This window comes from Microcaecilia unicolor, chromosome 4 (assembly GCF_901765095.1).
Source record: "Microcaecilia unicolor chromosome 4, aMicUni1.1, whole genome shotgun sequence".
Classification (NCBI taxonomy): domain Eukaryota; kingdom Metazoa; phylum Chordata; class Amphibia; order Gymnophiona; family Siphonopidae; genus Microcaecilia; species Microcaecilia unicolor.
Genome location: NC_044034.1, coordinates 255,559,560 through 255,571,968, shown reverse-complemented (window position 1 = coordinate 255,571,968; position 12,409 = coordinate 255,559,560). Strand labels below are relative to the sequence as shown.

Below are 12,409 nucleotides of genomic sequence, written 5' to 3'. Positions count from 1 at the left end.
ACATGGGGGGAAAACAACAGGGGAAACAAATGAGGGACGGCAGGCAGTTAAGTAACAGTGGAGTAGGCTCTGTCACAGAGATAAGTCTTGAGGAATTTCTTAAACAGAGTGTGGTCGGCAGTCTCTTTTAATGATAATGGTAGAGCATTCCAGAAACGAGGGCTCACAAAGCAAAATGTGGAGGCGAAGAGCAATTTGTATCTGAGATTCCTGCAGTTAGGATAGTGGAGATTACGATAAGTGTGAGACGGCTTTATGGAATTTCTAGGAGGGAGGTCAATCAGGCTGAACATATAAACTGGGTGAGAGCACAGATTTTGAATTCAGAAGTGGCCTAGTGGTTAGGGTGGTGGACTTTGGTCCTGAGGAACTGAGTTTAATTTCCACTTCAGGCACAGGCAGCTCCTTGTGACTCTGGGCAAGTCACTTAACCCTCCATTGCCCACCGCATTGAGCCTGCCATGAGTGGGAAAGTGTGAGGTACAAATGAAATAAAAATAAGTTCTTTTATCGGGAGCCAGTGGAGCTTCTCTCTCAGAGGTTTTGCTGCTTCAAACTGAGATTTACCAAACAGTAATCTCGCCGCCGTATTTTGATAACATTTCTGATGTCCTCCCCACCTATATTAGTACTTAACATTAAGAAATATAGTTATGTTACCACATTTTAACCTACCTGCTCCAAGACAGGTAAAACTTTGTGAATGTATGTGTTAGGAACAACTGGCATAAGTGCCACCAGCACTTATTCTCTGCCCCCAGGGAGGTATATATACATATCAGATAAAAATAAGGGCTATGGGGTCCTTTTTACTAAGGTGTGCTGAAAAATGGCCTGTGGTAGTGTAGGCACATGTTTTGGGAGCGTGCAGATCCATTTTTCAGTGTGCTTGGAAAAAATGCCTTTTTATTTTTGCCGATATGGACGTGCAGCAAAATCAAAATTGGTGCCCATCCATTTTGGTCTGAGACCTTACCACCAGCCATTGACCTAGTAGTAAAGTCTCACATGGTAACTGGGCGGTAATGACCTACGCGCGTTAAATGCCACTTGGCAAGCATCCGATACATGCGTTTGAAAATAACAATTATTCTTTCTATGCGCATATCAGACATGCGCCAAAAATGAAATTACCATAAGAGCCACACAGTAGTCATGGAGTAACTCTATTTTGGCGCGGGTTGGGTGTGTGTTGACTCTTACGTGGCTCAGTAAAAGGGCCCCTATGTTTTCTGAGCACTTACTTTTATGCATATACTGTACATCTTGAGTCAATTTTATAAGTCTCTCCTTGAGAATGTAAAATGTTGTTCTGCATACAGAATCAATTATAAAATTGCTCATAAGAGCATAGAAAGGATGTTTGGGGGCATTTTTGATATGACATGTAAATCTGATTTTGGATGTTTTGCAAAAAAAATTCAATAGCAAGCCTCCATTTTCTTTTTTTTTAAACTTTATTTATTAATTTTAAACAATACAATATTTGTAGAAACATACATCTGTATATATTATTGAAATAAGAAAAAGAGAAAATAAATAAATAAATGTGACAGTGGGCTGGTAAAAATAAAGTAGAACAGCATATACAAACATACTTTTAGGAAGTTAATTCCCTTTTACAGGATTACGTGGAGGGGCATAATCGACCTGGGTGCACATCTTTAAGGGCGCCCCGGCGAAGAGGCGGGGCATCCCGTATTATCGAAACAAGATGGGCGTCCATCTTTCGTTTTGATAATACGGTCGGGGATGCCCAAATCTCAACATTTAGGTCAGCCATCTTGATATTTAGGTCGACCTTAGAGATGGCCAACTTTGGTTTTCGCCGATAATGGAAACCGAGGACGGCCATCTCAAAAACGTACAAATCCAAGCCATTTGGTCGTGGGAGGAGCCAGCATTCGTAGTGCACTGGTCCCCTCTCATATGCCAGGACACCAACCGGGCACCCTAGGGGACTTCACAAATTGATCCCAGGTGCATAGCTCCCTTACCTTGGGTGCTGAGCCCCCCAACCCCCCCCCCCCAAAACCGACTCCCACAACTGTACAACACTACCATAGTCCTTAAAGGGTAACGGGGGGGGGGGGAACCTAGATGTAGGTATAGTGGGTTTTGGAGGGCTCCCATTTACCACCACAAGTGAAACAGGTAGGGGGGGATGGGCCTGGATCCGCCTGCCTGAAGTGCACTGCAGTACCCACCTAAAACTGCTCCAGGTACCTGCATACTGCTGTGATGGAGATGGGTATGACATTTGAGGCTAGCATAGAGGCTGGAAAAAATGTTTTTAATTAGTTTTTTTGGGTGGGAGGGGGTTGGTGACCACTGGGGGAGTAAGGGGAGGTCAGTTCGGGCACCTTTTCGAGGCTTGGTCGTGAACAAAAAGGGAACAAGTAAAGTTGGCCAAATGCTCGTCAGGGATGCCCTTCTTTTTTCCATTGTCGGCCGAGGCCGCCCATCTCTTAACCACGCCCCGCCCTGCCTTCGGTACACTGCCGACACGCCCCCTTGAACTTTGGTCATCCCTGCGACGGAAAGCAGTTGAGGATCGCCAAAATCGGCTTTCGATTATGCGGAGAAGGACGCCCATCTCTCGATTTGTGTCGGAAGATGGGCGCCCTTCTCCTTCGAAAATAAGCTGGATAGCTATCTAGCAGTGGCCATGCTTTATAAAAAGGCAATACATGACTAAACCTTGTGGCAGCTATTTCCTTAAATCGCCTGTATGAACACAGCAGGTTCCACCATTCATGAAATGAAACAAGCTGATTATTTTTCCAGTGCAGTGCAATCAGATGGAGGGCAAGAGAAATCATTAAGTTAAACAATTTAAAATATTGTTAGATTATGGGGCTCATTTTCAAAAGAGAGAAACTTCCATTGTGGTGAAAAATGTAAGCCCTCCAAAATCCTCAAACAACTTACTGTGCCATTATATAGGTGACACCTGCAGGTAGGGTTACCATTCGTCCGGATTTCCCCGGACATGTCCTCTTTTTGAGGGCATGTCCGGGGCGTCCGGCGGATTTTGCCTGCACCCACGTTTGTCCGGATTTCTGGACAAACGTGGGCGCGGGTGCGGGCAGGCGCGTGCTTGTGGGCGGGCGATCGGCGCCGTGGTAACCCTACTCCCGTCCCTCCCCTTCCTTACCATGTTCCCTGGTGGTCTAGTGACGTCTTCGAGGCAGGAAAGAGCCCCCTCTTTCCTGCCTGGAGCGCTGCCTCCCCTGTCTATCATCCTCCTCGGTCTGGCTGGGGATTCAAAATGGCCGCCGAGAGTTGAACTCTCGCGAGGCCACTTCAACTCTCGGTGGCCATTTTGAATCTCCAGCCAGACCGAGGAGGATGCAGCAGGCAAGGACAGGCAGCGCTCCGGGCAGGAAAGAGGGGGCTCTTTCCTGCCCCGAAGAGAAGACCCTACTAGACCACCAGGGCTAGATAGTAAGTGAGGGGGGGAACCATGTGACGGGGGGCGGGGAATAGAGGGGCGGAACGAGGACCCGAAGGGGGCGTGGCGGGGGCGGGGTATGAGGCGTGGCGGGGCGGGGTAGGGGGCGTGACATGTGTCCTCTTTTTCAGAGGACACAAAATGGTAACCTTACCTGCAGGCATAAGGGCTATTGTAGTGGTGTACAGTAGGTTTTTGGAGGGCTCACCATATAATACAACTGTGCACATGAGAATTTACATATACCATATGATAGAATATGCCTGGAAAGTTCAACGTGTAAATTCAAATTAAAGCCAATTCGGCAGCACTAATTTGTTGTTAAGTACCAATCATCAGCACTGATTGGCTTCTTAATCAATTAAGTTATGCACATAATTTTTTTTTTTGTTACATTTGTACCCCGCACTTTCCCACTCATGGCAGGCTCAATGCGGCTTACAGGGGGCAACAGAGGGTTAAGTGACTTGCCCAGAGTCACAAGGAGCTGACTGTACCTGAAGTGGGAATTGAACTCAGTTCCTCAGGACCAAAGTCCACCACCCTAACCACTAGGCCACTCCTGTGGCCAAATAGCGTGCACAAGCTAAGGCACCATAGAATTTGGGGGAATATAGACATTGGATAGATTTTCACATGTTACTTTGATAACAGACATATTGTCACGGGGACTTTTTGCCAATGACTCAAACTGGAAAGCACGAATATACTTCTGAGGCTTCCCCCCACCCCCCGTTGATATCGAGTTCTGATTAGTTCTGATATATAAATGTTAGTGGGGTGATATATTTTTATATTTTTAGAGATTTGGCCCTCAATCCTGATTATTTTTTCATAAAGGAATGAGAACAGGGTGAATGCAGGGAGAAGGAGGCAAAGATATGAGTAGGAGGTGGAGGAGGACCCCTGGTTAGGAGAAGGGATAGAAATAGAAGTGAGAAAAGTTGATTAGGGAAAGTAGGAGGTGGGATGGGGGAGTAGGGGAGGAAAGGAGCAATCATCAGCTCTTTCTCTCACCCAATACACTTCTACCTGCAATCATCATTTCTAGTACCCCATCCAGTGGCAAACCCCACTGCCAGAAGAAGATATTGGGCAGCAGTGCTTCTTTTACCTGTGGCCTCTCCTTCTCTACCAGCTTCTGAAGTTTGAAGTATGTGAGGCCAGAGGGTCCTGTGAGATTACTAGGATCTGCACAGTTTAAACTTAGATGCAAGGAAGCAAAGGGAGAGGCAACCACTGGTAAAATAAACTAAAAGGGGCCCTTTTACTAAGACGCGTAAGCGTCTACACGCGCCCAACATGCACCAAAATGGAGTTACTGCCCGGCTACTGCGTGGCTCTTGCGTTAATTTCATTTTTGGCGTGCATCCGATACGCGCATCCAAAAAATAATTTTTATTTTCTGGTGTGCATTCACTACATGTGCCAAGTGGCATTTGACGCGCTTAGGTCATTAGCGCCCGGTTCCAGAGTGAGACTTTACTGATAGGTCAATGGCTGGCAGTAAGGTCTCAGACCCAAAATGGATGTGTGACCAATTTTGATTTTCGGCTAAAATTTTAAAAAGGCATTTTTTTGCAGGCGTGCTGAAAAATGGATCTACACGTGCCCAAAACACATGCCTACACTACCACAGGCCATTTTTCATTATAATGGGCTAATTATAAACCATAAAGCTGTATGTCTCTGTTGATCACCCTCCCCTCACCTATCCACACCCACCCTGTTAGAATATCAATGATATGCTTTGATGTCCCCATGCATACTTCCTACCCACCCCCCTCCTCCCACCCTGTCAGACTGTCATAGTAATGCTTGAATGTTTTCACTTATATACACTGTCAGCTAGCACATTTGCTTATTTCCGATCTGAGGAAGAAGGGCAACCTTCGAAAGCTAATCAAGAAATGTATTAAGTTATGTCCAATAAAAAAGGTATCATCTTATTTTCTTTTCCATGTTTTATTTTGTTTGATTTCTATTGATTACATTTCTGAAGGAAATGCTCTAAATGAAGGTGTAACGGAAGATGATCACCTCTTATAGAGTGTAAGAGTGTAAAAGTGAATCCTTATAAACATATGATAAGAAAGTTTCAAATTCATATCTTGCACTTTTTGTTGTCCTAAATACCTACCTAAGAATGTACAAATATGTCCCAATGTCACTCAGCTGGGCTGGCCAAAACTGAAGTGAAAACTCTTTAGAGATGATTCTGCCTGTTGTTTCAAGGTCCAGCTTTACTAGTCCATTTGATTCACTTTTTCTGTACCAAGTTGGTGCAAAATCACCTGAGGCTGAATTAGATGGCAGAGGCCATTTAATCTGTGAAGGTTCGCCCTCATGAGCACAGACATTGTGGGAAGCATTTCCTTGAAAAAATAAAAAGGGATACAACCAATTAAGAATACAGATTTCATTTTAGTTTAGCAGTCTTCATATAATAAACTTTCCATTTCTGAACTTTTCTATGGATAATCTTCTGACATAGTAAATAATAGGGTTGTGTATGGGCTACCATTAAGATGTGTTATTTAACCAATAACACATGCACATGTCTCATTTTATGCAAAGACACCTAATTACTAATAACTAAGGTTAACAGTAAAATAACAGTAAAACTAGTCCATGTTCCCTCAGAATCAATGTAACACATTAATGCAAGTTAAGTTGATTAGTATGTTAGAAAGTTTTAAAAAATCAAACATATAAATGACAAGTGACTGACTCACCCACAAATGCGCAGTAGAGACTTCCCTCTCTGTCCCGCCCTCGCGTCAAGATGTGATGACGTCAGAGGGCGGAACAGAGAGGGAAACAGATGCTGCCGCTGGAGACAAAGGAACATCGCCTGCGCACCAACCTCCATCCCCCCCATCCCCGACGTCGTCACCACTCCCGCCCCCCTCCATATCGGGCCCCCTGCACTGACATGAGAACGCCTCTCACCTCCATGTGGAAGCGCTGCAGGCAGCAGCAGAGTGATCTGCTGCTGCCTGCAGCGCTTTCACACAGAAGTGAGAGGTGCTCTCATGTCAGTGCAGGGGACCTGGCACGGAGGGGGAGGGAGCGGCAGCGAGGAGGGTAGCTGGACATGGGGGGATGGCAGGGGGGAGAGAGGAGGGTTGCTGGATATGGGGAGAGAGCAGGGCAGAGAGGATGGTTGCTGGACATGGGGGGAGGGCAGGGGAGAGAGCAGGGTGGGGGGAGGCCAAGGGAAAGAGGAGGGTTGGTGGACGGGGGGAGGGGGGAGGCCAAGGGAAAGAGGAGGGTTGCTGGACATGGGGAGAGAGCAGGGCAGAGAGGAGGGTTGGTGGACAGGGTGAGGCCAGGGGAGACAGGAGGGCTGCTGGACATGGGGGGGAGGGCAGGGGAGAGAGCAGGGTTTCTGGACATGGATTGATGGAGGGGAGGGCAGGGGGGAGAGAGGAGGGTTGCTGGACATGGGGGGAGGGCATGGGAGAGAGCAGGGTTGCTGGACGGCGGGGAGGCCAAGGGAAAGAGGAGGGTTGCTGGATATGGGGGGAGGGCAGGGGATACAGGAGGGCTGCTGGACATGGGGGGAGGGCAGGGGAGAGAGCAGGGTTGCTGGACATGGATCGGGGGAGGGGAGGGCAGGGGAGAGAGGAGGTTTGCTGGACATGGATGGATGGAGGTCAGAATTATTACATTTTGCAAAACACAAATCTCGCTCGTTTTAACGGGCTTAACAGCTAGAATATATATATTTTAAACAAATGTGTGAAATGAACTGACAAAATGTCCAAAAAGTGGATAATAAAGCCAGACAAACTAAAAAAAAGACAGAAACTTTTTGCTCTGTGCACATATTTACTGATGGGTCAATATTCAAAACAATTTAACTGGGCAGGAGAGGCTGAAGAAAAATGTTTGCATTCTAAACAATTATTTTATGCTCTATGGACTCAAATCTGGGAATATGACAAATTTTGGGCTGATATAATAAACATATTTGCATCCTTTCTTAAACAAAATGCCAGTTTAAATTATTAGAGAACAGAAACAGTATACCTTATTTTAAGATATGGGCTAGATTTTATATATGGCATTAATTGGTTGTTAAGCAGCAATTATTGGCGCTGATTGGCTTGTTAATCAGTTGTGCACGCAATTTGGCCCTGCGGCCAACTTAGCGCGCACAGCTTAAGGTGTCATTTACAGAATTTGGGGGTAAATGTTTAAGCAGAGACTATTTGCACCAACGAAAACATGTTGCAAATGCCCAGGGTCGCCTAGAGACATAGCCGGGCACAGGGCAGAACCGGACCACTGCGTGCCATCCTCCCCACTCGTACCTCTGCTCCCACCCACCTGCCCGCCCCCCTACCTTTATGTCTCTTCCTCCAAGGTGGGGTCCGGGCCCAGCAAGCCTGCTCCCACGGTCTGTCCTCTCCTGCTCCTGTCAGTGCTGGGAGTCGGGATCTGAATGATTGCATTAACGTGATATCTAGCTAATGCAATCATTTGGGTCCTGGGCGGCACTCAGGAACAGGAGAGGAGAGACCCGGAAGCAGGCAGGCAGCAAGAAGTTTGCCTGCACTGGGCCCGCCCCCCCCCCCCCCCCCCCCACACACACACACTTTGAGGCCAGGGCCAGGCCCAGGGAATTTTGCCCCCCCTCACAGCAGCCCAGCAAATGCCCACACCTAAATTTATGTGTGGAGCACCCTTATTCTATAATTACACATGTAACTCAAAACCATGCCCTCATTCTGCCCTGAAATGCCCGTGCCAATCCCATTTCTTCTCCCCCTTTTTTGAACCATGCATAAATTTTAGGCGTAGATCCTGTGCCTAATTTTATGCACGTTAATCCCAATTAAATCCAATTAGTGTCAATAATTGCTTGTTAAAAAGCCAATTATTGGCACTAATTGGCTCATTCTATTAAATTGTGTGCTGAAATCGGGAAATGTGCCTAAATTTGTGAGCATAATTTTTGGTGATCTTTGTAGACTCAGGGGATAGTGTGTATCTGGAAATTTCATTTAATATATAATTTTGTTTGGATTTGGTTGACACCTTTTCCAGTAGTAGCTCAAGGTGTTCAGATACAGTAGGTATATCCATGTCCCTGGGGGCTCACAAGTTAAGTGACCCTTTTACTAATCTGCCAATCGTGCTTTTTTGGAGGGGGAGAGGGCATGTCTTGGGTGGGGAACGGGTGGTAAAGCATTATCCAGCTAGTATATTTGCATTAGCATGTGCCAACTGACTAATGCAGAATTAACGCAAGAGCACTAGGAGGTGGTTTAGAGATCCCGCATTAACCTTTCACCAGTACCTAGTGCTAATACAAATACTGCCCGATATTTAGCGCTATTTAACCAGTCAGAACAGATGTTAACCAGTTAAATAGCGATTAACCGGTTATCCGCCAATATCCAACTGCTGAATATCCATGGTTAGTGGCTGGCGAATAACCTGTTATATCACACAATATAACTGGCTATCCGCCAATTTTTAAACTGGTTTTGGCAGTCATATTTGGCCGTGTCAAACCCTGATATATCTTTGGCTGGTTTAAAGATAACCGGCTATGTCTGAATATTGACACAGAGCCCCTTTTAGAAAGCAGCAGTAAGCCCGACGTGGGATTACCACTCGCTAAAAAGGAAGTACTGCCGGGTTACTGCAGCAGCCCAGTGGTAGTACCCACCCCTAGCACGCCATCATATCCAGCACTAGAAAAATATATTTATTTTTGTAGCACCAGTGTGTACCTGACAGTAATCAGGCAGTGCTGCATGCTGCCCAGTTAAAGCCAGATTAGGATGGGATTCCCTTACCATCACCTCAATGGGTGGCGGTAAGGGCTCCCCCTGAAATGGCCGTGCGGCAAGTGCTTCACTTGCCGCATGGCTATTTCCTAAAAAAAAAAAAGAAAGACCTACCTTTAACCTGCTGCGGTTAAAGGGGGCCTTGGTGAGTATCAAAAACACGTGTCAATACCAGCACAGGCCCACTTTTGCCGAAGCTTGGTAAAAGAGGCCCATAGTCGTTTAAATTTAAACCAGCCGAAAAAATCCCCTGATATTCAATTCCAGTCACCGGAAATGTCCATGCATTTAATATTCAGGTTCAGCATGAACCGCAGGAGACAGCCTGGCTATCTCCCTCAGTGTAAATATCAGGGCCATAGTGCACAAGCACAAAAAAAATATTTTAAAAAGACTTCAATTATGCCCCACTGAATCTGGCCTTAGGAAGCAGGAAATTCTCATGTTATAATGTGCTAAGGTCGGATTCTAGTGCGGTTTAGTAAAAGGTCCTTAAGTTTGTACCTGAGATAATGGAAGGTTAACTGGCTTGTCCAAGGTCACAAGGAGCTGGACTGAGATCTGAACTGGGTATGTCAGGCTCTAAAACTGTGTTAACCACTAGGCTACTTCTCCATGAGAAATGCTGAGGTGGCTATCCAGCTCATTTTTGAAAGTGATCGCCGGCCATCTTCCGACACAAATTGGGAGATGGCCGGCAATCTCCTGAACCCAGCGAAGACGGTATAATCGAAAGCCAATTTTTGGCCAGGTTCAACTGCTTTCCATCGCGGAGCCGGCGAACACCAAGGGGGCGTGTCGGTAGGGTAGTGAAGGCAGGATGGGGGTGGGATGGGGGCGTGCTCATGAGATGGCCGGCTTTGCCTGATAATGGAAAAAATAAAGCCAGGCTTGACGAGCATTTCGCCGGCTTTACTTGGTCCCTTTTTTTCACGACCAAGCTTCAAAAAGGGGCCCCAACAGACCAAATGACCACCGGAGGGAATCGGGGATCACGTCCCCTTACTCCCTCAGTGGTCACCAACCCCCTCCCCACCCAAAAAAAAACAAAAAAACTTTTTGCCAGCCTCTGTGCCAGCCTCAAATGTCATACCCAGCTCCCTGACAGCAGTATGCAAGTCCCTGGAGCAGTGTTTAGTGGGTGCAGTGCACTTCAGACAGGTGGATCCAGGCCCATCCCCCCTACCTGTTCCACTTGTGGTGGTAAATGGGAGCCCTCCAGAACCCACCCCAAACCCACTGTACCCACATGTAGGTGCCCCCCTTCACCCCTTAGGGCTATGGTAATGGTGTAGAGCTGTGGGGAGCGAGTTTTAGGGGGGGTTGGGGGGGCTAAACAACCAAGGGAAGGGAGCTATGCGCCTGGGAACTATTTTTTTTTTTAATTTTTAGAAGTGCCCCCTAGGGTGCCCAGTTGGTGTCCTGGCATGTGAGGGGGGGGGGGCAGTGCACTTTATATGCTGGCTCCTCCCACGACCAAATGCTTTGGATTTCACTGGGTTTAAGATCACCGGCATTTTTTTCCATTATGGCCGAAAACCGAGGCTGGCCATCTCAACCCTGGCGAACTCTGACATTTGGCCGAGCCCAACCGTATTAGCGAAGAAAAAGATGGCCGGCCATCTTTTTCGAAAATGCGGTTGGCTCCGCCCACTTGCGGCACTGGAGATTGCCGGCCAGCTATTTTGCCAGCGCCTTTCGATTATGCCCCTCCAAGTATATCAGAACTTTTAGGAAATACTTGCAGTCAAGTACTCATTCTAACAGGCAGAATAGATTATGCTCTAAATATTGGGCAAAATGGACTAGATTCTCTATATGATGCCAGAAAAATCCATGTGGTAAAAAAATACACCTAGGCAGGGGTGTGCTGGTAAATTTTTAACAACAAGCTCTTTCTCCGGACGTAGCCAGCTCGGGGGGGGGGGGGGGAACAACACTTGCCTCTCTCTCCTCCCTCCCTTCGTGAGGGCATGCTAGGCATACCTTTGCTGGCAGCCAATAAATGGACTGCCACCACTCCCAACGTCTTGCTCTGAGCAGCATGCTGAAACTTCTCACACATGCTGTTGAAGTCTCAGCCTTCTGCTCAGAGCTGGAAACAAGGAGCGGGGAGAAGCAGTAGTCTTTTTACTTGGCTGGCAGGGCTCAGCATCCCCACCAGCAAAGTAAAAGAGAATTCAGCAGGGGGCCCAAGCCCACATTTTGGGATCCAGTTGTTAAAGTAGCCATGCAGGGCCCTACTTTAACAACCGGCTCCCAAAATTCTTAAAAACTTAACAACCGGCTCTTGCGAGCCTGTGAGAGCCTGCTCCAGCACACCACTGCACCTAGGCATATTCTCTAACGTACGCCTAAATTTTATAGAATTGGCTTAAATTTCCATGTGGTATATAGAATACGCTGAGTGCCTCGCCAAGAAACCAAATTTGGTCGCATCCATTTAGGCCATGTTTTACTTGGCGTAAATCCTGACATCTAAATTAGGTGCAGAGCGGGTCTATTCTATAATAATGCACATAGATTTTAGAAACGCCCACGACCCACCTATTCCATGACCATAACCATGCCCACTTTTCAACCACATGACTTATATTTACATGCAACTATAATAAAAGCTAAGGGGGTTGTTTACTAAAGCTTAGCTCAAGTTATATGCAACAGGGACCATTTTATTCCTATGGGCCCTGCTGCAGATAACGCGAGCTAAGCTTTAGTAAACAACTCCGTAAGGGGCATGTTTACTAAGATGTGTTGGCATTTTTAACGCATCTGTGAATTTAAAGCACGTTAAACACCAACGTGCCTATACATTTTTATGGGTGCATTAGTGTTTAACGCGCGTACACCATTTATGCGCGTTAAAAATGCTAACGTGCTCATAGCACCACTTAGTAAACCTATCCCTAAGTCTTTAACATAAGCTTAAGAATATCAACTACACCAATGTGTGCTTATGTATAAACCAAAATCTGTGACTGTTTTCTGAAGACCTCAGCCAGGAGGAGTGATGGATCATATGTTTATTCCATCAAACCCCTCTCCTATCGTCACCGGTCTTTGTTATTTTTTTATCTTTTTCTCTTTTTAGTGTTTTTTTCCTATCTTTATTCCTTATATGTAAAATTCCCAACTTTTCTATTTTATAGGT

The 12,409-nt window shown here is 46.4% G+C and overlaps 1 protein-coding gene across 4 annotated transcripts in view; it reads right to left on the bottom strand.

Moving 5' to 3' along the window:
* The window catches only part of IL18R1 (interleukin 18 receptor 1), a 105,905-nt gene that overhangs the window by 65,892 nt on the left and 27,604 nt on the right, over window positions 1-12,409 (bottom strand). For all 4 annotated transcript variants that reach the window (XM_030201448.1, XM_030201445.1, XM_030201446.1 and 1 more), the window contains one exon: window positions 5,595-5,829. In XM_030201448.1, coding sequence (XP_030057308.1) covers window positions 5,595-5,829 — 235 coding nt within the window. The remainder of the gene's footprint in view (window positions 1-5,594; window positions 5,830-12,409) is intronic.